This window comes from Vitis riparia, chromosome 10 (assembly GCF_004353265.1).
Source record: "Vitis riparia cultivar Riparia Gloire de Montpellier isolate 1030 chromosome 10, EGFV_Vit.rip_1.0, whole genome shotgun sequence".
Classification (NCBI taxonomy): Eukaryota; Viridiplantae; Streptophyta; class Magnoliopsida; order Vitales; family Vitaceae; genus Vitis; species Vitis riparia.
Genome location: NC_048440.1, coordinates 12,204,682 through 12,228,817, shown reverse-complemented (window position 1 = coordinate 12,228,817; position 24,136 = coordinate 12,204,682). Strand labels below are relative to the sequence as shown.

At 33.2% G+C, this 24,136-nt stretch overlaps 1 protein-coding gene across 7 annotated transcripts; it reads right to left on the bottom strand.

Annotated features, from left to right (window-relative positions):
• Window positions 1-4,918: 4,918 nt before the first annotated feature.
• Window positions 4,919-22,883, bottom strand: LOC117923693 (mediator of RNA polymerase II transcription subunit 19a-like). Of its 7 annotated transcripts, XR_004652671.1 has the most exons (8): window positions 22,744-22,882; window positions 19,985-20,054; window positions 16,783-16,923; window positions 7,705-7,994; window positions 7,332-7,535; window positions 5,678-5,737; window positions 5,262-5,443; window positions 4,919-5,169 (listed from the first exon to the last, which is right to left on the bottom strand). XR_004652671.1 is itself a non-coding variant. In XM_034842106.1 (7 exons), exons 2-7 carry the CDS (start codon window positions 20,013-20,015, stop codon window positions 5,396-5,398), a joined length of 774 nt encoding a protein of 257 aa, XP_034697997.1. In that variant the 5' UTR covers window positions 20,016-20,051; window positions 22,744-22,883; the 3' UTR covers window positions 4,919-5,395. The 7 variants fall into 7 exon arrangements, 6 of the variants coding, with proteins under 6 accessions (XP_034697997.1, XP_034697995.1, XP_034697996.1 ...); XM_034842106.1 differs by having other exon boundaries at window positions 4,919-5,443; window positions 19,985-20,051; window positions 22,744-22,883; XM_034842104.1 differs by having other exon boundaries at window positions 4,919-5,443.
• Window positions 22,884-24,136: the final 1,253 nt, after the last annotated feature.

Sequence of the window (24,136 nt, the reverse complement as noted above, 5' to 3'; positions counted from 1 at the left end):
GCATTACATGATTGAGACGCATTCATCACAACAAATACAAAAGGATTTTGACAAAAATCTCATTTTTCTTTAAAAAGAAAAAATATTTATTAAAATATGATAATTTTGAATCCATTTTCAAAATATGCAGTGTTTTTTCTTTTTTGTAAAATTTAGTTTTTGAAAATATAATTTTAAATCTCAACTGAAGCTGTCTTTTCAATAAATAACTTTCAATTTGATTCCTTCAATGCCTTGAGGTTCAAAAATATTTTTTGAATTGCTATACTTTTTAAAAATTATAATATTTTTGTTCAATATACAAGCATTTATATAATCTTGGAAAATACATTTTATAAAAAACAAAATATTTGTATCTTCATCTTCTTGATGTGTGTGTTTTGATCAAGGATAAAAATATCACGATATTGATAATATTTCATCAAAAAATCATGTATCGACTCCAACATAAATATCTTGAGCATGTGAGAGATATATCATATTTTTTTATTTCTTTATCGATAATAGACAAACTTCCAATATTGCACCAATACTTCAAATATACAGTCAAAATTCTAAATGTGGGTGATGGGTTGAATCCATGACTAATAGCGCATCAACGTTTGAACAAGATAATGTGATTGATTCTTATTGACTCCCAACCCAACATAACCCTTCCAAGTTCCACCATTGGTACTAATTTACAACTTTAATGGCTCATTCATTAAGACAATTTTAGCATTGGAACAATAAAAGCCTATACATTGTACATAAGAACAAAAAAAAATAGATAGAAGGTACGTCGAACTTTCAGGTACTCAAGATTATTTCAATTGCACCATTAGTAGCCCGCTTATTAATTGCTAATTACGGCCAAGTTTCGGAATTGTACCACATTAAGACAATTTTAGCCTTCGAACCATAAAAGCATAGACATTTAAGGGCACAAAAAAATTCACATTCATGGTAAATGGAAGGTCCACCAAACTTTTAGATGCTCGAGATTATTCCAATTTATAGGACTCATAATAATAATAAAAATAAGGGTTACATACACTTTACCTCCTCAATTTTTAGTGTATTTTATAATTTACCCTTCACATTCAAAACTCAATATTTTACCCCTTTAACTTATTAAAGACCAATATTTTGCCTCTAATTATAAACTCACTATCAAATTATAAAAGGAATCACTCTTTTTCGCAATCTAGTTCAGGCATTGGTTTAAAGTTCGACAAAACCAACTTTGAATTAATAACTTCCAAGTGAAATTTCTCAAATGATTTCAAAATATAGTAGGTACTAATTTTGATTTTTTTTATTTTAAATAAATATTCGCATGATTACTTGTGATTTTTGCATGTTTCTTAAAAGTTTAATAACTTTGAACTTAAACATTAAATATTTTTTATTGCATTCAATTTTGTTTCTTCACTTAACAACTTGATAAGTTTTTAATATTTTTATACGCTAATTCAAATTCATTTTACTTATTTACCTTTTTTCTATGTAAAAAGTAAATAATTTAAAATTATATAAATTTTTATTTGTTTTTTATTTTTTAAATTTTTTTTCATATCTTTCATAATAAAATCAAACATAAAAAAATATTTTTCTTTATATTTTTTGTAAACCAAACAGCTTTCAAGAATCTTCCATCCTTTTAATAGTTACTCAAAATACTTAAAATTTTGGAAAATTTCATGTGAAATGTATTCTTGCACCATCTTCCAATCCTTCCTCCAACAGCCTTTACTCCGCAACAAATGGTAAGGCTACCCCTCTAGGGGGGTTGTTAGGGGGTAGAACAAACAATGATTGGGATACGCTCATTCGGGAGAAACAGACTCTCATGATCGGGTCGACCGGGCCAGATCATGACACTGGGGACCATTGGGGACCATCATGGGCGGGAGTAGGTAGCAGGTGGAAGGAAATCTGCCATAAACTGTTTTCTATCAAACATATGATACACATGTTTTTTTAATTTGAAAAATAAGGCGGGAAGTGTTTTTAAAAACTGTTCTCAAAACAGTTTTTTATAACAGTTTTTAAGAGTAATTTTTATTGTTTTTAGGGAAAAAAAAAAAGTATGTTTGAAAACTGAATTTTAAAAACAATTTTTGTTTTTAAGAAAAAAAAAACCATATTTAAAAAAAAATGTATGAAAAGGGAATTTTTGTAATACCGTATGAAATACACATTTCAACAAGACAACCCAAATCTTATATGCAAAAAGGTTAAATGAAAATCCATTTGTTTGATATTTCTAAAACATTTATTTGATAGTTTTAAAATATCTATTCTTCGACACCATCATGCTCATACCCAGCCACTTAGGCTTTAGAGATCTCTCTCTCTACTTTCTCTCCCAACACTCCAGGTACTCCCACAGTCCCATAACGACAACCTCTTTAAAATCTAAAAAATTTCAACTCCAAAAAGAAAAACACAAAAATAAGTGGAATCAATAAGGTGAAGTTTCCAAAATTTTTTAATTCTAACACACAAAAAATTGGTTGTTTGATTTACCTTTTTTTTGTTATTATTCTTATTTTTTTTGTTCCAATTCTTTTTTTCTCCAATATTTTTTTAGGTAGGGTCTTGTTTGGTTGTTGAGAAAATTGAGGGAGAGAGAATTTTGACGTTTTTGTTTTGGATCCTAACAGGGATAATCTTCCCTATTGAGAGAGAGAGAGAGTTTTGGATTTTTTTTTCTTTTTTATTTGTTTTCAACCACTTCAATAAATTCGACAAAATTGTCTTGTTTGCACCTTCTTCGATCTCTAGCATTATATGATTGAGAAACATTCATCACAACCAATTTAAAAGAATTTTGACAAAAATCTCATTTTTCTTTAAAAAGAAAAATATTTATTAAAATATGATAATTTTGAAACCACTTTCAAAATATGTAGTGTTTAAAATTTAGTTTTTGAAAAAATACAATATTAAATCTCAATCGAAGCTATTTTTTCAATAAATAACTTTTAATTTGATTCCTTCAATTCGTTTGAAGTTCAAAACTATTTTTTGAATTGCTATATTTTTTAAAAAATTATAATATTTTTGTTCAATATACAAGCATTTATATAATTTTGGAAAATATATTTCATAAAAAAACAAAATATTTGTATCTTCATCTTCTTGACGTGTGTTTTGATCAAGAATGAAAATATCACGATATTGATGATATTTCATCAAAAAATCATGTCTCAAGCATGACTCCAACATAAATATCTTGAGCATGTGAGATATTTCATTTTTTTTTTATTTCTTTATCGATAATAGACAAACTTCCAATATTCACCAATACTTCAAATATACAGTCAAAATTCTAAATGTGGGTAATGTGTTGAATCCATGACTAATAGCGCATCAACGTTTGAACAAGATAATGTGATTGATTCTTATTGACTCCCAAGTCCCAACCCAACATAACCCTTCCAAGTTGCACCATTGGTAGCCCATCTTCCAATCCTTCCTCCAACAGCCTTTACTCCGCAACAAATGGTAAGGCTACCCCTCCAGGGGGTAGCACAAATAATGATTGGGATACGCTCATTCGGGAGAAACAGACTCTCGTGATCGGGTCGACCGGGCCAAATCATGACACTGGGGACCATTATGGGCGGGAGTAGGTAGCAGGTGGAAGGAAATCTGGCATAAACTGTTTTCTATCAAACATATGATACACATGTTTTTTTAATTTGAAAAATAAGGCGGGAAGTGTTTTTAAAAACTGTTCTGAAAACAGTTTTTAAGAGTAATTTTTGTTGTTTTCAAGAAGAAAAAAAAGTATGTAAAAAAAAAACATGTTTGAAAAAAATGTATGAAAAGGGAATTCTTGTAATACCATATGAAATACACCTTTCAACAGAACAACCTAAATCTTATATGCAGTAAGGTTAGCCATTGTTTGATAGTTTTAAAATATTTATTCTTCAAAACCATCATGCCCATGCACAAGGCTTTAGAGATCTCTCTCTCTACTTTCTCTCCCAACACTCCAGGTACCCCCACGGTCCCATAACTACAACCTCTTTAAAATCTAAAAAAATTCAACTCCAAAAAGAAAAACACAAAAACAAATGGAATCAACAGGGTGAAGTTTCCAAAATTTTTGAATTCTAACACAAAAAAAAAAAAAAAAAAAAAAAAAAACGGTTGTTTGATTTACCTTTTTTTTGTTATTATTCTTATTTTTTTGCTCCAATTCTTTTTTTCTCCAATATTTTTTTAGGTATGGTCTTGTTGGGTTGTTGAGAAAATTGAGGGAGGGAGAATTTTGAGGTTTTTGTTATTGGTGGTGTAGAACAAGAAAAGATGAGTGAGTTTTGGATTTTTTTTTTTTTTTGTTTTTTTTTTTGTTTCATTTCCCGTGTTTCCTTCATCCTAATAGGGATAATCTTCCCTGAGAGATAGACAAAAGAAAAAAGGAGAAAAGTACATGCAAGGTCCACTGGATAACAGTTGCTCCACACCAGAGCACACCAAAGCAACACATCCGTTTCAACTGAAGAATGAAGAACCGTGGAGGCGAAAACCAGCCATGAAAAAGAAAGATTAAGGCGAAAACACGGAGAACATCCCATTTTTTCTTGTTCTTTGAATAGTGTAAAAAACAGCAAAAACGTCTTTAAGATGTTCTCTAAAATCAAGGTATTTGAAAACACAAAAAACATAGAAAACAACTTAATACTCATTGGCAAAACGAGTTTTCAGTGTTTTTTTATTTTCAATAATAGAAAACAGTTTTTGAAAACATCAACCAGGCCATATTTTCTGATGTAAAAAATTATTTTCAAGAATAGTTACCAAATTAAAATAGACTAAGAAAAATAAAAGATCAGTGAAATTGCAATTCTTGGGGGAAAGAAGCTACGCAAGCCATTGTACGGAACATACGTTTATAAGAGACTACCAAACCATCATTCTCTGGTACCAGTAGCAATAGGTTGAAATTTAGCAAAATGGAGATGTCAATCCGGCCCAAAACCGTTTTCAAAATGTGAGAGTGAAAAGGAAAATCAAGGTTATAGCTTTAGTGTGTATCAAATCATAAGCAACAAAGTTGGGCTGTTTCTTGTTGTCAAGAACCTTTCAACAGTATGAACGTTCAGCCCGCAGCACAAATAAAGGTTTTTAAGGTTTCTCGGATAGAGGATAAATGCCTTCTCCATATATGTCCTATTTACAAATCCAGTGATCCAACAGTCAGTAGTTGCATTTCAAGAACTAGAACTTGTTCAAGTGGCAAACAAGTTGAAAGCAACTGTTACCTTCGAACCACATGGTTAATTTATGGAATGTGCACACCATTATGATTCACAAACCACAGAAAGGGTGAAAACATCATTCCACCAGACTTCTGAAAGTACAGAAAAAGGTCTGGCTGAGCCCACTCAAAACCTTTTCATCTTGTTTCCCTTTGCATGCCCATTTTGATCTGGGAATTCCTACGCTGGTAAAATATAGCGGAAGAGCAATCAGGCTAAACCACATGAGAAATAACACACGACCTCACATAGATGTAACTGGAGGAAAGTGTAATCAGGCTATAAACCAAATGAGAAACAGCACACAATAAAATCTGGTCACAAAAGAAAAGCGCAAAGGAAGCAGATAATGGTGTGCAGTAGAGCCCAAGTACATGCTCATAAGACAACTGGACAGTAATGGCGATTAGCTTTGATACCTCAGTTTTCAGGTGGCTTTGAATATATGAAACATCTCCATTCCCATCATGCTTCCTCTTCTGAAAAAATAAATGAAAATAACTGTTGAGAATGCAAACATCAATAGAAGATACAGGAAGATCTTGAAATTCAAGACTCAAATTCAACAAGGTTTCAAAGTCCAAGGTAGAGATTAGATGGTAGTTTCCAAATGTGGATCCATTTCACCCTTATGTTTTGAAAGTTTATGGAAGTTCAAGTCCATCATTCAGTCATAGTTAAGAGGGGAACATGATGACTCAATCAATGCCCGTACCAAAGTTTGATCCATGGTTTTATATAATTGCTTCCGCTAACCAGCAGAACACGATCGGAGGTACACCTAAATTGGTGCCACTAATATCTGAAAATCTAATTTTAAATCCTCCCAAATGGCCAATAAAAAATGTCAGGATTAATGTAGGAAGTAAAGGGTCTTATTTATTTAAAACCAAAAAATAAGTGGTTGCACTCAATTCTTGGTGTAATGAATTTCACTGGCTACATGTTGCTCTTTGCTCCGTTTCCACTTTACTATTTCAATTAATTGAGAAATTTCTACAATTACTTAGTCATTCATAACTATTTTTAAGTCTATCCATGTGTCAGTCAACACATTCTATAATTCATTGGAACAAGTGAGGAAAGGTTGAGCCTATCCCAACAGCACAAAATGAAAAGACTAAGTGGAGAAATTCCAACTTCATCTAAGAATGGTTATCATATGGCTATATCTTTAATATAGATGTTTATTTATTTTATTTTTTATTTGATTAAACCCAAGACAATTTCAAAATTGCAAGAAATTATCTTTAACCATGGAGATTTTAACAATGATGGATCCATCTCGGCTGTCTATCTAATCAGCTCCATCAGACCATGAGAGCAGACCTTTTTGAATATATAATCGACATGGCAATTTAATTCAAATTGATATCAGTTATTTCTATTACATGAATAATTAGTTATCTGCCTGATAAAAAATAATGACAATAGTTATTTTATATTTATTCAATGTATTCTTAACCTGCTATTTCATAAAGCTTAGTTACAGATACACTTGATTAATAGAAAATGTAGATGAGGTAAAATCCGATCTATCAATCTGCTCAAAACCAATGAACCCAACCTTCTGCAGCAACCTTCAACTCATGGTGTGGCTGGGTTGCACTTGGGCTGGTCCCCATCCCAAATCAACCCACCCATGTTGCTATTTTTGTCATTATAGGTGTGTACATAATCTAGAATCTGATTAGATTAGAAACTTAAGTTTCAGATGACACCAACAAAGTTGACACTTCCATAAAACTGAACATTAAATTTTTCAGTATTTATTTTCTATTTTACTAAATAAGGTCTAAGTTATGTGAATCACAGAGAACAAAGAAGTTGACTATTTTATAGTTCAGCAACCAGGATGGCTTAAGTCATGCTTCCACAGTTCTACCCAACTCCAGTAGGTAGCATGTGCCTAATATAAGAAGATGTGCACAAAAAAGTGTCCATTCTTCAGCTAATCTCATCCCGAAATTTCTCACTCAGAAAAAACTGTTTCCATCCAAGAAAAAGAGTAAGATAGGCCAGAGAATTATACTATGACAAAAAAAAAAAAAAAAAGAGGAATTCAGTTCAAACCTTGTCTTGCTGCTTCTGCTCAATACCAGAATTCCGGTTCCCAATTCTACACTTATCCTTGTTTTTATCACTACTACTGTCCTTGGGATGGTGTCTATGTTTCTTACGATCTTTAGCCTTGTCCTTTGACTTTTTATGCTTCCTCTCCTTGTCTTTAGGCTCATTCTTTGACTTTGGCACACAGGTAGGGATACCCTTTTCAGCCTGTCAACACCGTGAAAAGTACTTAGGTCACAGAATTTTTAAATTATATGTCACTGCATGCATCTGACAATCACAGTGGCACAAAGCAAACTAGGAACATATGCATTTTATCCATCAAAAATAAAAGAGAAACAAAGATAAATAAATAGATTAATGTTACGTGTCTTACAGAAGACAGCTCAACAGGAGTTGTTTCTCTCATCTGAAAAGCTTCCCTGAGAATATCCAAGTCAAATGGATGTATGCCTGCATTTCTTTCTCTCAAATAAAAGGTACTGTGAAAGAGCTGATCCAATTCCATTCCTTCTCCTTTCCTAATTTCTGTGTCTCCCACCACACTCCGAAGATAGTGTGTCTCTGAAATTGACAAAGGAAGTGACCTCTTGCAGAAAAACTCATGGTGAGGCAAAAGTTTGTAGTGATTTATCAGATCAACCGCACCACTGAGTTCTCTAGGTCCTGAAGATTAAATGAAATCTCAATTTACATAAAATGCACTTAAACTATGATAATCTAAGAAGAATAGAACATATATATATATTCTCACGATTTTAGAAATATACTTCATGCAGTTATGGCAAGTCCTTCTAAAGGCAATCAAGGCCAATCAAACATTCTAACACTCCAACAAGTCCTAAGATCAAGGATGAGGCAATTGAAACCATAATAAACAATTCCATCTTGGTTGACATTTTCTTTCATTCCCTTTTTTCTTCTTTTCTTTTCTTTTTCCAATTGACCAGCTAAACACACTTTCATGTTTTCACTAAAATAAACAGTAGCAAGAAAAAAAAATTTTCAAAACCTCAAAAGATTTCAATATTTTGCACACATGATTTCAGTACAACAAAATGCCATTCTACATCCAACAGTAAAGACTAAAAGATATTGGTAACAATTCATTATATTGCTGGTTAAGGTGTATGCCCAGTCTCAGAGACTCAATACACAAGTGCCGTGATTGTTGGGTTGCACAACAATCACGTGATTGTGCAAGAAAGATTTGATCTAAACCACTCAAATCATGGGAAAGATTGAATCACTGATTATAAAACCACTGCCTCCAAATCCGGGTGATTGTCCAGGAAAGCCAAACCACATTCTTCCCTTGGGTTCTATTTCATGTCTCATGGTACCCGGACTCCTGTAATTCTCTCTAGACCATATAGGTAAATACAAAATAAGGGTGCAGGATTGTACAAGAAAATGTAATATTGCATGTTGCAAACTTCCAGACTTCAAGAAGTTTATGGCAAACCTTAAACAACATAATTTTATAAAAGTTGGCAACAATACAGAAATAATCAAACTCAATTCATGAAAAGTGTAGGATCAAATTTAGAACCAGGTAATGTTGGAATTGTAGCTTGTCAGAATGCATGAAACCTTAGATATTTTAAATGTCTATTCATAGCAATAAATCTTGATAGAGAACAATGATAAATATAATGTTTCTAAAACACAAGCTACAAATAGCCTATAAATTGTTGGGCAAGGATCCCTCCATGCAATTCAGATCAATTCAAAAAGAGTACGTTCCCTATATTAATCCTTCTTCCTTTTGGCCCTTGTAGAAAGATTGCTTAGTTCTGCAAGCAATAACTGTGCATAAACCAAAATGATCAAGTGAAAGCTGACTTCCTAAAGAACAAGTATCTAAATGCTAACAATGAGTTGATGAAGAAATTAGACATTCCTAGAAAAAGAAAAAATACTAATAATAATGACTGTCTTTTCAATTATTGTGCAAAATAATCTAGGGTTGAATCATCAGTCAATAAATAACTTGGAGAAAACAAAAAAGGCAATGTTTGCAAATGATTCTCTGCAATGATGTTACGTTTTTGTATATCAGAGTAATTGTCTTCTACAGACTCCTTCCCAATTGATCATTTCAAGATCAGAAGGGATTGGTGAAGCTCTAATACTGCTATATCACTGGTTTAAACCTCACGAGAAATCTTCCAATCGTGAAGCTCTAATACACAGTGAATCCAGATGAAGGAAGGACAACCACAGAAGCAATGAATGGCCAGCATGTAAAAATGTAAAACGTTTTAGATAGCATAAAAGTTACATCAGATAGTGAAAATTGGTTAAAATAAAAAGACACTCCTTTCAATCAGGAAAAACTAAAAAGAATAAGTTAAATATGAATTTGAGGAACTTGAAGATATTCTGAAGCCCTTCAGCTTTCCTTGGCTACTATCGTAGTTGAATGATCTTTTTTACTATGAATCAACATCTCTTGAGAAAATAAGAAATCAATGCTGATAATCAGACACTGTTTCCAAATATTTAAATGCATCTTTTCAGAGTCTTTTTGTGGTGTCCAGGATTTCCAAATTCTAAGTTTTGAGAGATTCTATTGATAAATAGAGGAAACCTAGCTTGGTCGGCCAGGATATCATTATCTTAAAAAGTCCCAGACTAGATCTGGGATTCTCCTGTCCAGAATGAAGATTTCTGGTCTCCTATCCAATAAATAAATAAAAGATGTTAGCTCAATAGCACCAATTTTTCTTCCATAACACAATCTCATGTTTTTGTTAGATAGCACCAGATTTTATAAACTTGGAAGCCGCATGGAGACAATAATAGATTTCCATGTTTTTTATTATGAAACTTGAAACAGAAAACCAAATTTTATGACACCACAATAACAAACTTGGGAAGAAAAGAAAATATTGGCATAAAGGGAAGGATCCACCTAAATACTCATTTCTAAAGCACAAGGGAAAAAATGCTTCCCACAGTGACAATGTTTGAAGTCTCTTTACTGAACTGGAATTAGAGACAAGAACCTGGGCCCAAGATATCTTCTGTAGTTAGTAAAACTAAAAGACTGATGCATTCTCCCTTTAATCTGATGTTTAGCCACGAAATAGGTGACTGTTCAATCAATATTAGTCTCAAAAACATAGTGAAAAAATGAAGCTGACTGGACTTCATGCTGGAAAATTTAGAACTTTTTTCACATTGCTACTCTATAGCGAAAGATCCACAAAGGTATTGTTCACAGGTTCACATAGGATTATCTATCACAGGAGAGATTTCATTTATTACTCATAGCATGAAAATTGTGTTCAATTTGATTCTTTGTTCCCTCAATGTGGCTACTCATGAGGAGTTCAGAGGGAACATTTTTTTGCAGGCAAATAAATACAATAAATAGCACCAGACCAAAAGTGGTGCAACCCAAGCACATAAGATGTATAGAAAGAGTGTCAAAGGAACAAAAAGAAAAAAGGATAAAACATCAAAAAACACTAGACAAAACAATGAAGGCTACCACACCTTGGGCCGTGCTAAGATAATCAATAAAATCCAAAACAAAAAGATAGATTATAAACCCAAAAGGAATCCTAGGCCACTTGAAAAGAGTTCAGTAACTGATTCTAAAGCTCCTCCTCTTTGAATACCTTTCTATTGTGCCCTCCATGCATACACAAAAAACAAGCAAAGAGAGACCATCCTCTACAACTTCTAGCTACACTTTTCCTCATGTCAACACAACCAGTAACTCTTTAGTTGTCCACAGAAACACCCACTGCCTCTCAAACAAAGAAAGCAAGAGGTCCCAAACATACCAGCTTTTCCACAATAAATCATAATGTGATTTCCAGTGGAGACAACAGATGTTTACCATGGTTAGCCTTGGGGCACTTCATTTTTGTGAAGGACATGGATATCTTAATCTTGCTTGCACTTCTTCCTTTTTAAAGGTCATGTTTAGTTGGTTGAATATAGCATGGGATAGGATAAGGAGGAGATATTATATCCTATCCCATGTTCGGTTGGTGATGTGATAGAATAAGTAGTCTCATCACATAACTCATTCTATGTTCAACTAAACATGAGATAGGATAAGTAGTAGGATATATTATACATCCTCTTTTTTATACCCCTTCTACATGAGATATGTTAATCCTATGCTAAGATATAGGATATGCATATCTCATTTATCATAAATTTATTTTTTTTATATTACTTATTTTTCAAAATAAAATAAAAAATATTATAAATTATTTTTAATATATATCTATTGATAGGTGTAAATTATTTTTATATATTGAATAACATAATATAAAAAAAATAGTTATAAAGTTTAAATATTTTAATCATGAATATTGTTAAACATAAGAGAAATTTCATTTTTTTTAAATAGAAAATATTGGAATATAATATAATTTGTATTTAAACATTGAAAAATAATATATGTTCCACGTTATTTTTTATTCATTTCACAAACTAAATATAAATATAACATAGCATAGCATATCTCATTGGATATGCTACCTTTAAATATCATGTCCATTAGATATAATATCCTAGAACGTCATATCCCATTAGATTTGGATATGCTACCTTAGGATATTATATCTATTGAATATAATATCATAGGATATACATATCTTATCCCATCCTATCCCACCAACCAAATGTAACCAAAGGGTTTTTTTTATTTATACTTCATTTTTGTTTTTTATGTTTTAAAGAAAACATTCACCTAAACCTTTAAATCTAAAAGCAATTAAAAAAAAAATTATTTTCCACAGTCATTTTTTCTTTGATAGGCAAATGAGAAGTAGTATTAAAAGAGCCTTACGGGAGACACACTAAGATACACACAATGTATACACTAGATGCCTAATCTAAGCAAGAAGAGGACAAACAAAAGGCACCCTTTCCTTACTTAAAGCACATCCAACCTACAAGATCTATCATAGGCATGGAATGGTCCTCTATATACAACCTAACCCAATTATGAAAAGTATACATAAAATCACATTTGATTGTTTGGTTTGAATGCTCAACATCATTTAACAACCTCCTTTTCTTTTCCCTCCAAAGAGTCCAAAACAAACATAATGGAGTGGCCCTCAAGGCTTTTATCTGCTTCTTATCTAAGGAAGAGTCATGCCACCCTAAAAGATTTCCTCTTACGGAAGAGTCCATCACCCAAACCACTCCAAAGAGACAGAATATCAATTATCACAACATTCTAGCTTTGAAAGAGTGAAGTAGAAAGGAGTTCATTGTTTCTCCTCAACTTTGCACAAAAAAAACCAATTCAACAAAGTCCACCCCCTCCTTTTGAGCTAATCAAGTGCTTGAAGTCTGCCTCAAGTCGCTTCCCAAGCAAAGAAACCTACCTTCGTAGGTTCTCACGTACTACACACTACGCTTGCTGGGAAAGGCTCACTGACTCCCTTGGTTAAAGATGCATAGAGAAATCTAATTGAGAAATTGCCACACTTTGTTTCATTCCAACTCAATTTGTCCACCACTTCCCTTCTAATGGACAAGGGATACGACTTCCATAAGAAAGCCTCCACTTCCATAAGTTCCCAATCACAATTTTTTATTATCTATCGAGAGTCTATTTCAGCATCACAAACTTTTTGTTTTCACACAAGAAGGCTCTTAATAATATTTATGTTTGAAAGGGTACAAAAATTAAAAAGAAGATTTTTTGTTTTTTTTGGGATCAAAAATCCACTTTGGGATTGCTGAATCACAAAGGAAATAAATATATATCCACAAGTTCCCAATCATTGAACCACCTAGAGAAGGGGAGATTCCCACCACCCCCTTCCCACCCAGCCCCCACACATTCGCTACCTAAACTATCTTTGTTTGAAGTTATAGAGAATAAACTCAGAAAGGTTTTCTCAAAGGGAAAATTGTTGCACAAAATATCTTTCCAAAATTTTACCCTTCTTGCATCCCCTATAATGAAACAAGACTTGCTTTGAATAACCAACTACCATTTTCTAATAGTCCACACTCCCATTTCATTACACTTCGTTACCCCCCTCGCACACCAACCCCCTTCCTCCTCTCCAAATTTCACCTATTATGATTTACTTTTATAGGGACTCTCTTTCTGTTGCAAACCTTCAATATCCACTCACCAAGTAAAGCCTTGTTTAACATGGAAAGATGTTGAATACCAAGACCCACATCCTGTTTTCCCAAGCCAACAATAATCCAATTAACCAAATGGGGTTTTTTCTCTAATGCGCCACCTTCCAAAAAGAAATCTTTATGGATCTTCTCAAGTTATAAATTGACCTATCTCAAAATGACAAACAAGGAGTTGAAATAAGTTGAAAGACTTAATACATACTTTTTATCAAAGTAAGTCTCCCTCCCTCCTCCACTTCATGCTCTCATGCCCTAAAAGATTTGTGAGAAGCTCCTAAAAGGAGACCCAAATAGGATGTGGGCAACTTCCAAACTTTGCACAGTAACACCAATGCTAATTCCTTCACATTACTACTCCCCTAATAGGGATTAGCTCACTTTTATCCAATTGATTTTTAATCCAAATATTTGCTCAAACCACGTAAGGACCCAACTCAAATATCTCAACTGATCTTGATTGGCATCACAAAGAATGAGAGAGTAGCAGGCAAACAAAGGATGAGACACTTTTATCCCCTCCCACTCCTTTTGCCTACCTTAAAGGCCAAAATAAAGCCCCTTTGGTTCTGTTCAATGTCCAACTAAGAGCCTCCATCACCAAGGTGATCAAATAAGGGCAAAAGGGATCACCTTGCCTCAAGCCCTAGAGTTTGAAAGAAGCCACATGGGATTCCATTTACCAAAACAAAAATGTTTGTCGTAGATATGCACCAAGTAATCTATATAATCCACTTTTAGCCAAACCCCATTTTAGACAAAACCACAATTAAGAAGGCCTTATTAGCATGATCATATGCCTTCTTGATGTCCACCTTTAAAATAAACTCCACATTGTAGCTCTTTAATCTAGAGTCAATGGCTTCGTTAGCAATAAGAACTGCTTCTAGAATCTATCCACCCTCTACAAAGGCATGTTGAGAGGTTGAAACCATTTTTCCCACCACTTTTTCAAGCTTATTTGTCAACACTTCAACTAAAAGCTTGTACAAACCCCCTACTAGATTGATGGGCCTAAAATCCTTTTTCACCAACTTTGTTCAAGATTAAAACCAAGAAAGTGGTGTTTGAGTTTTTTGGGGGGAGCCTTGAACGAAGCACTCCCTAAAAGAACCCATAACTTTGGGCTCAACAATGTCCCATCAAGACTACTAAAACACCATAATGAAGCCATCTAGCCTAGTAGGAGCCTTATCCCCCAAAGACTAGAAAGAGCATCTACAACCCCCTTGAGGCAAAGAATCTTAGATGAGCTTAAGGCAAAGCAATCTAAGCACGATGGGTCCAAGATGCCATCAAAGCTGATACAAACATGAATCTTAAATATTCACCACTTAGGCAGCAGCTTAAGCATCAAATCAGAGCCTATTAGTTCTAGGATGCAATTCAGGAGTCCGACATGGTGAACAAAGGGTAGATTTTGTTGGGAATGCGTGTGACCTGTTAAATATTACAAGAAGTAACATTTGGGTGGCTTTGTCAATCCATAATAATTATCAATTAGTAATTGGGTGGCAATGCCAATTTACAGGAAATTAAATGAGCAAGTTGGGTGGCCATGCCAACTTTCAGAAATTTAAATAAGCAGTTGGGTGGCTATGCTAACCTTCAGAAATTTAAATGAGTAAATGGGTGGTAGTGCCAATCCACATAAAATAAAAGTGCAATTGGATGGTTGTGTCAAACAAAAGAAAATAAAGTGGCAAGAAAAAAAAACACCCAATTTATGTGGTAAAACCCTCAAAATGAGGGAAACCTCAACAAGGTAAAGCCGAGAAAAGAATTCACTGTGTGATAAAATTGGGACAAAATATTACTCAAGCATTTCCCTTACTTGAGTTTCACACACCCTAGGATATGCTCACAATCCTCACAATTTTATCCCTCAATACTCTCTCTGTGGAGCACTAATTTTTCTCTCTCACACTCTCTCTGGTATGATACCCACCACTCTTTTCTTACTTTTCTACACAACTCTCTATGGTTGGAAGTTTCTCTATATCACCAAATGATTCCTGGAAACCTATTATTTATAGGTAACAGTTGAAGACTAAATATGGCCTCCATTGATGGAAATGTAGGCAGATTCTTATTAGAAGAAAAAGAAGGCAAATTTTTATTTGTTAGAAAAAGGGCTTGGGCGATGTGCAGCATGGAGCATTTGGAGAAAAGTAAAAACAGAAACCAAAAAATGTTTTTGGTTTCTCAAGATGGCTGCCTATGTCAACCTCATCAATGGGATGGACCCCCCAGATTTAAAATCCTGGAACTCAGCATAAGAATTAATACTATCTCTGCCAAGAATATGCCAAAAGGCAAAGTTTTGCCATCATTCTTTTTATAGAGGGAAATACCCTACAAACTCCAAGGTAGAGCAATAAGACACCAAAATCTACTAAACTCTTCCTAGAAATGGCACATATTTTGACCTTAGAAAATCAATATAAAAGAATGTAAATGTGCTACCGTATAACCCATTCTTAAAAGGAGCAGACCCCTCCACCAGAAGAAGGATCTCAATTGAGACGAACTACTAGAGAACATCGACCATCTACAAGGTATCCCAGTTTTGAGTATATTTTAATTACTAATGAGGGAGAGCCTGAGAGCTTCCAGGAAGTGCAGTCTCACAAAGACAAAGACTACTGGATAAAAGCCATGCAAGAAAAGATGAATTCCTTGCGGAAGAACGATACATACGAGTTGAAAAAACTACCAAAGGGAAGGAAAGCACTCAAAAACAAATGGGTGTTCAAATTAAAGAAAGACGATAAGAAGCTACTGAAGTACAAGGCTCAATTAGTGGTGAAAGTATTCGATCAAAAGCAAGGTATTGACTTTGATGAAATATTTTCACCTGTTGTGAAAATATGTTCAATTCGAGTTATGCTTGGATTAGTAGCAAGTATGAATCTCGAATTGGAGCAACTTGACGTAAAGACTGCATTTCTGCATGCTGATCTTGATGAAGAGATTTTTATGGAGCAACCAAAAGGCTTCAAGGCTAAAGGGAAGGAGAACATGATCTGTAGGTTAAGGAAAAGTCTGTATGGACTAAAATAGGCACCACAACAATGGTACAAGAAATTTGACTCTTTCATGATGAGTCAAGAGTACAAGAGAACAGTTGCAGATCCATGTGTATATGTTCGAAGATTCCCTTATGGTAAATTCATCATTCTCTTATTATATGTTGATGATATGTTGATTGTAGGACAAGATGCAGACATAATCCGGAAACTAAAAAGGAAATTGTCAAAGACAGTTGACATGAAAGATTTGGGTATTGCAAAGCATATCTTGGAGATGGAGATCCTACGAGATAAGAAGGCAGGCAAGTTGTGGTTATCACAGGAGAGATATATTGAATGAATGCTAGAAAGGTTCAATATGAAATATTCGAAGCCAGTCTCTATTCCACTTGTTGGGCATTTCAAATCAAGCAAGAAGTCTTGTCCATCTACAAAGAAAAAAAAAGATGAAATGTCAGTCATTTTGTATTCATCGACAATTGGAAGTTTGATGTATGCTATGGTGTGCACACGTCTAGATATTTCTCATGTAGTAAGAGTCGTGAGTAGATTTCTAGCAAATCCCGATAAGACACATTGAGAACCGGTGAAATGGATGATCAAATATCTCAGGGGAACCTCAAAGATATGTCTAAGCTTTGAGTGATCAAAACCATTTCTTGAAGGGTATACAGATTCTGATATGGTTGGAGACCTAGATAGTAGAAAATCTACTTTTGGGCACTTATTTACATTTGCACAAGGAGCTACATCATGGCAGGTAAAGTTACAAAAGTGTGTTTCATTATCTATTATAGAAGCAGAGTACATAGCAGCTACTGAAGTTGCGAAAGAGATGCTTTGGATGAAGTGATTTCTTCAGAAACTGGATTTGAGATAGAAAGACTACATAGTATATTGCGACAGTCAAAGTGCTATAAACTTAAGCAAAAACACTATGTACCATGCAAGGACCAAGTAAGAAAGATCCGCACAAATAAGAATACTATTGATATGATGACGAAGGTTGGCATAGCCACCCAACTTGCTCATTTAATTTCCTGTGAATCGGCATTGTCACCCAATTACTAATTGATAATTATCGTGGATTGGCAAAGCCACCCAAATATTACTTGTTGTAATATTTAACAAGTTACACACATTCCCAACATTCATTGCATAGACTCATCCTAAAATCCTCAAAATAAACATTTTCAATTTTTAATAACATTTTCTAATTCTAAGTTCCAACCAATCACATATTGTTTTAGTTTTGATATGTATGTGTTTATGTATCATCTTCAAAGTACTAACTTTCCAAGCTCATCATCACTCCCTCCCCCAAGGAGGAAAAAGGATTTGGAAAGAAAATATATCAAATAGAAGTCTTCATTTATCATCATCTTCAAGGTCAATATTCGAAACAACAACACACACTTAAGCTTCAATCTTTCACGTGTGCCTTTAACCATACTAGAAAACACACAAATCATTTTATGTATCGTTTTCCTTTTTTCTTTTTCCATGTCATGTATCATAAGTTCTTTATAGTAATAAAAAATAAATCACAAAAATATGCATAATATATAAAATACATATATAATGGTAACCTAAATTGTACGAGCAATATGTGGCCAATTTCATGAAAGATGATAACATTTAACACTTAAATTTTGAAAATGTTAACTTAATAAAATGTGTTTAATGCATGGCTTCATCATAAGATGCACAAACATAAATTATGTTTCGACGTGTTTTTCTTTTCATTTTCTTAAAAGCTAAGTTCAGAAAATGAAAAAAGTTATACCACCAATTTGGCATTTTCAAAATTCTTAAGAGAAAGTGAAAATCATTTTGTAAAAGTTAAAAAGTTACAAACAAAGAAGGGAATAAAATCACATAAACGACCTTGTGGAACCCACAATATAAAATCAATATGAATGTTAAAAATATAAAAAAAAATATTAATATGAATGAAATATGATCTTATGCATATTTGAAATCAAACATTACCTTAAAAGTACAATATAAGTACTTTTTATTTTATTTATTAAACTATGAAGATATATTTTTAAATTAGAAACTAATTATTTTAGTTGATTAAATATAATCATATTAGAATATATTATTATACCATTTTAAAATAAAAAAATATAGTAAAGAAAATACAATAATGAAAAAATGCAGTATAATACTAAGTTCACAAATAATGTGCATGTTTATAACAATATATATATAGATATATATAGATATATATATTATTATATAATATCACAATATATGAATACTAAAAAAAAATCAGTAATATTACCTTTTATAATAATATATCTCATAACATGACATATGTGTCACATAAAATTTTAATCATATTTTTCTTCACCGTTTTGTAAATTAATAAAACCTCAAAACCAAACAATATTTTACAGATTTCATTTTTTGAAAAAACTTTTGGCTTTTCTTAACCAATGGCATGTTCAAGAAAAAAAAAAGAAAAAAAAATATTTTCAAAAAAAAATAATAATAAGGGCATGTTTTTTTTTTTTTTTTTTGATTGGTAAGTCCTTTAAAAAAATAATAAGGGCATGTTTGATAAAAAAACATTTCAAGATCTCAAACAAACATTTGCTTTACAATACATTAGAAAAGAAATTTCAAAAGCTATTCTAAAAAACAGTTTTTCAAAACTTTTTTCGAAAACAGTTACCAAACAAGGCCCACAAAATATTTTCTAAACCGAACGCAACCTAATACATCAAGTACAATTTTTATTTCACCATCAATTTCAATGCTAACATTTAAATCATTCCAATAATAATTCTCAAATATTCCTTGCAAGAACACATTTACGTAAGTTTCAAGCCCTACATGTGTACATTTTATAAGTATGTAGCTTTTTGTGGAGAATATTTAACCTTTCTCTTTTACTTTTATGATCAATATTTTATTTTCCAATCTTAAAGCATGTTTTAAACAATTAATATAATAATTGTCTTAAGAAAAAATTTTACCAATCTGATTTTTCTTAGAAACTGTGAAAAATAGTCAATAATAAGATACACTTAGGTAAGATATGCACCAATGATACGAATTGATTTACATTAGAAATGTATCCTATCAATCATATCATGTTTTGTAAGTTTTTAACAACTATGCCTTTAATAACAAGCATGAAGTGTTTTCACATGGGATCATTCTATCTCTTCCTTTTCTTCCCATCATCCTTAAAGTATTTCTTTTAAGAAAAAAATTCAAATTTGATTTTTCTTACAAACTGCCAAAATAATCTGTCTCATTGCACCATGTATCATATGTATTGTATCCATATGCCTTGACAATCTATTTACTAATATCAAAATAAATAAATGAACTAATTAATAAACAGGTTGCCATCTAAAACCTCAGAGATCAAATATCATGCGCTTATGCCACATCTTTTCTATGGTCAAACAAACTTCAACTGCACAGCCAAATAATCTATTAAATAAGCCACTCATATCCTAAACATCTTACCCTTTCCAAACTTTTTGTAATCACCATCCATCAGTTTAATGACACAATAAAATGTGTCATATCTCAGCTGCTGTTGAAATGAAAGAGGAAAATAATATTAAAAAGTTTAAGAGGAAAATAATATTAAAAAGTTTAAGAGGAAAATAATATTAAAAAATTCAGCAACTGGAGACTTGAATACCAAGTGCATACATATTAACTAAACAATCTGGAAGAGCTGAGAATGTAAATAGGTAGGAAAATTTAAGCTCTAAAAAGAATGTAAGCTGTTTGACTTATCACTCCAAATAACTAGGCATAGAACAAAACAAAGATGCTAGAAAACATGCGAGATACATGCACCTGAAGAAAATCTGATCACTACCCTAACAATATTTCCCAGATGAAGGGTCCAATTTTGTACGTTAATACCATCCATGCAACAGAATGTGTTATTTTATTGCTCTCAGAAACTCTACAGGTGGCATGGTATTTGCACAGTTAGGAATAGTACCTAAAATGCAACTTTCTTCGAATACTTTAAGAGCATCATTCACTACCTTCCCACCTTGATGCAAGCAGGAGTCATAAGAGCAGTTTTAATTTGGCTCCCATGTCCCAAATTAAACCCTAAAAGGTTATGTTGTTTCTCCAGTGAAATTGGGTGCATAAACCAGTATATGGTATGAAACACTGTAAACAAGATCAAATACATCTATAAAGAGAAGCCCAGCACTTCAAACTTCTGTACAGAATCTCAAAATGATGAAGATGATGAAATTTTGAACCAGAATGTATAAGAAGTTAGGCACACAAAACTAACTGAAGAACTAAACCTGGTTTTCTCAAATTTCTTATGCCACCCAGCAAGGCCAAGAGGAAAAGGGGGAAATCCTACAAATGCAGCAAAATCAGCCCCTGTGAACGATTTGCAGAAAACCTTTCAAACAGTTACAATCTAAATTTCTATCATCAGGTTACCAAAAGCGGAGGTCTACCAAAATAATCCCAGCCCCAAAATTTTGTACCAAGAAATGCAAGGATCTTTGAGGACAAGTAGAGATCTACCTAAACGATTTTTTTTTTGATAGGTAGGTCTACTAAAACAATATGGGATCTAGTCTACTTCTATTAACTTTTTTGGGCCTCTACTACTACAAATTTCTTGGGCATTCCTCTCAACACATTTCAACTTGATTGGATATGGACATGTAAATACAAAGGGTTAAAATAGCAATGTCGAATTTCTTTCATGTTCTTGGGGAGTATTTATTTCCCTCTGTTTTAATCAAAGTAGGGAAGGATTTCTCATCCTTCTCTTGTACTTTCATTTTTAATGAAAATGTGTTTGTTTCTGCTAAAAAATATATATTTTGTACCAAGAACAACATGGTTTAGATTGTTTAAAGAAAACTAAAATAATAAAACAACATGAAAAAAATATATAAAAATCGTGTCAAATTATAGTATACCTTACCATTCTATAAAAAAATTGCTAAATTGAGGTGGTCATTGAGGTGGTCATCAACACTAAAAAAGGTCAGGTCAGGTCAAAGTGAGGTGGCAAACAGAAGTTCAAGGAATCTCCAGGAAAAATCAAAAGGCAACGAGTGCAAATTCTTATGAATTCGTCAAGCCACAAATGAGGCCTTCCAAAGTGATTTACAGACAAATTATGGTATTTTTTGGAACTTGCACCACATACCTAGTCAAAGAGAGAATTAGTATGAAGATCAAGTGGCTTCCAATTCATAAGGATATCAAGGAAACTAACACATAAGACAATAGGTAGATCAGAAAAGGTTGTCACATCATCAATCAGGTTCTTGGTGCCTCTCATTCCACAAACCTCTGTACTAGATTTCATAAGTTAATTTGAGTTCTGAAATTCTTATTAAAATCAGAGAAAGCTGCATGTATAGTTGAAAAAGGAAACCCTACATGTAACTGTGGTTATGGTTCATATTGAAATAATGCTGATAATTTCTTTTTTTCTCTTTTTTCTTTTTTAGATACATAAGCAAATACGCACACCCACACATATTAAAAAGGTGTGAATTGCCTATCAAGAAAACGGGGTAAAAGCATTATCAAAGCATGGAGTAAGACATGAGGTTTCGAAAATGCAGGTGAAAGTAGGGGATCCATTGCTCCTCCCATCTTTTCCAGCAAAGGCTATGTTCAACTATGCCCACCCACCTCAACAAGCCCAGAACTCTAATCAATAAACGAACAGAATGATGAACCAGATTTGAATATAAGAAAAAATGTTGGGTCATTAATGGATCATTATGTTCTGACCATTTGAACTCTACATGTATATTTGTCATTTTGGTCCAGCATACATCTATTTTCCTTCTTTTTTTTCTCAAGCTTTGTACGGAAGATAGTTCACTGTATGCATTAAGTACGCGCTGCAATCACTCTCTATAACAATGGCTTGTGACCCAAAAGTTATTCTGACTACCCCAAAGATGAATTTGACTAAAATCATTCACTATTGCATTACACCCACTTCAATACAGAATTAAAAAAACCCTAGAGAATCAACAAAAACAAAACCCACATTAGAAAAATCCAATTTAGTTACTGAGTTTTGAATATCCATGAAAATGCATCAAGAAATACAGACTGGACCCACATGAAATAAAGCCAGCTTCTAACCCTATGATTAATTATCTTGGCCACAGATTGCAAGGAAAAGAAAAAAGTAGGAGACCCATCAAAAACGTCGATTCAAATTTCCCCAGATCAGCAATACACAGTTCAAGAGCAATCACCTGAGAGCACTGCCGGAGAAAAAGTCAACGGCGGCTGGGTTGATTAGTAGGGCCCGTGAGGTTCTTGGAAGGTTTTGGAAAGAGGAGAAAAGCGAAGGTCTGGGTTTATTCGGAGAAGCAAGAACCCGGTGTGTACAGAGTTCCGGGCCGTTCGATTAAATTTGATCTCATCATGTAGATCAGTAGATGATTGAAATAATTAATTGGGCCGAGCTTTAGCCCACGTTGAAGCCCAGTCGGCTTTTCAGTGACCTTGGGCCTAGCACAGATATTAATAATTAAAGGCTATGTTTATTCCGTCAAATTTGAAAAAAAAAATACAAGAGAAAGAAAATATAAAAATAAAATAAAATAATAAATTAAAAGTTGATAAAGTATTTTTTTTATTACTTCAAACTCATTTTATTTATTTTAATTCATCAATATAAAAATTAAATAATTTTAAAATACATAAAATTTTAATTATATTTTATTTTCTTCGATATTTTTTATAGGACAATTGAATATGAAAAAATCATTTTTCTTTCTTTAGTATTTTTCGAGAATCAAACATAACTAAAAGAAAAAAAAAATCGAACAATCAACATTGTCATTATTAATTTTAAATTCACTTCAAAATGATTCTAAAGCCAACAAACATGGACAATTATCCACTACAATCAACATTGTCACTATTAATTTTAACCTAACTTTAAATTCACTTCAAAATGATTCTAAAACCAACATCCACAATTATCCAATGCAATCAAAATTGTCATAATTAATTTTAAGCTACGTGGCTTGTCCACCCGACCCACAAACATTAGTTTTTACCTTAACAGGTGCTTTCAACACTTACCAAAATTAAACCCAAGCTGCTACATACCCTGAGCCCGACATGGTACTACTACTACCATTCGTAGGTCGCAGCTCAAATGTTGAGTTCCAACTTCCATTAGGATAAGATATTTATTTATTTATATTTTAATACCATATTTAGTTAAAAATTGATATCTATATGTATGTCAAACATGGCCTTAGGATTGAGAGTTGGTGATCCTCTTCCTCTCTCCATCACAGTCGTTGGTGGCTCCAGAAGACGCCAGACTACAACGACAGTCTACCACCCAAGCAGCTCGGACAAGGCCATCAGTGGCTTGATGTGTCACTCATTCTCAGACGTGGCATCCCACCATTGGGCAAGGCGAACTTAGCCAAAATGATTGCCACGTGGGTCCCGGGAGTGCCCCATTCTCCCTGGTCAAGAAAAAGAAGATAGGCGATTTTGTCGCTTTTAAGTTTCAACAACAAAGAGGACAAATCAATGTCTGTCCAAGGACAGCTCATGCGGGGTGCCCTCTCCACCAACTTACCACGTGGCAATCATATGGACAAGCCCTAGCTCCACCATACA

What these genes read in the sequence shown, in the direction of transcription:
- LOC117923693 (XM_034842106.1), bottom strand. Translation starts at nt 20,015, where the DNA reads ATGGATGGTGATTACAAAAAGTTTGGAAAGG. An exon ending in TTACAAAAAGTTTGGAAAGG is followed by an intron (nt 16,924 to 19,984) that starts GTAAGATGTTTA and finishes TTTTCTTTGTAG; the next exon opens with ATGGACAAGACTTCTTGCTT. An exon ending in AAAGCCACCTGAAAACTGAG is followed by an intron (nt 5,444 to 5,677) that starts GTATCAAAGCTA and finishes ATATTTTACCAG; the next exon opens with CGTAGGAATTCCCAGATCAA.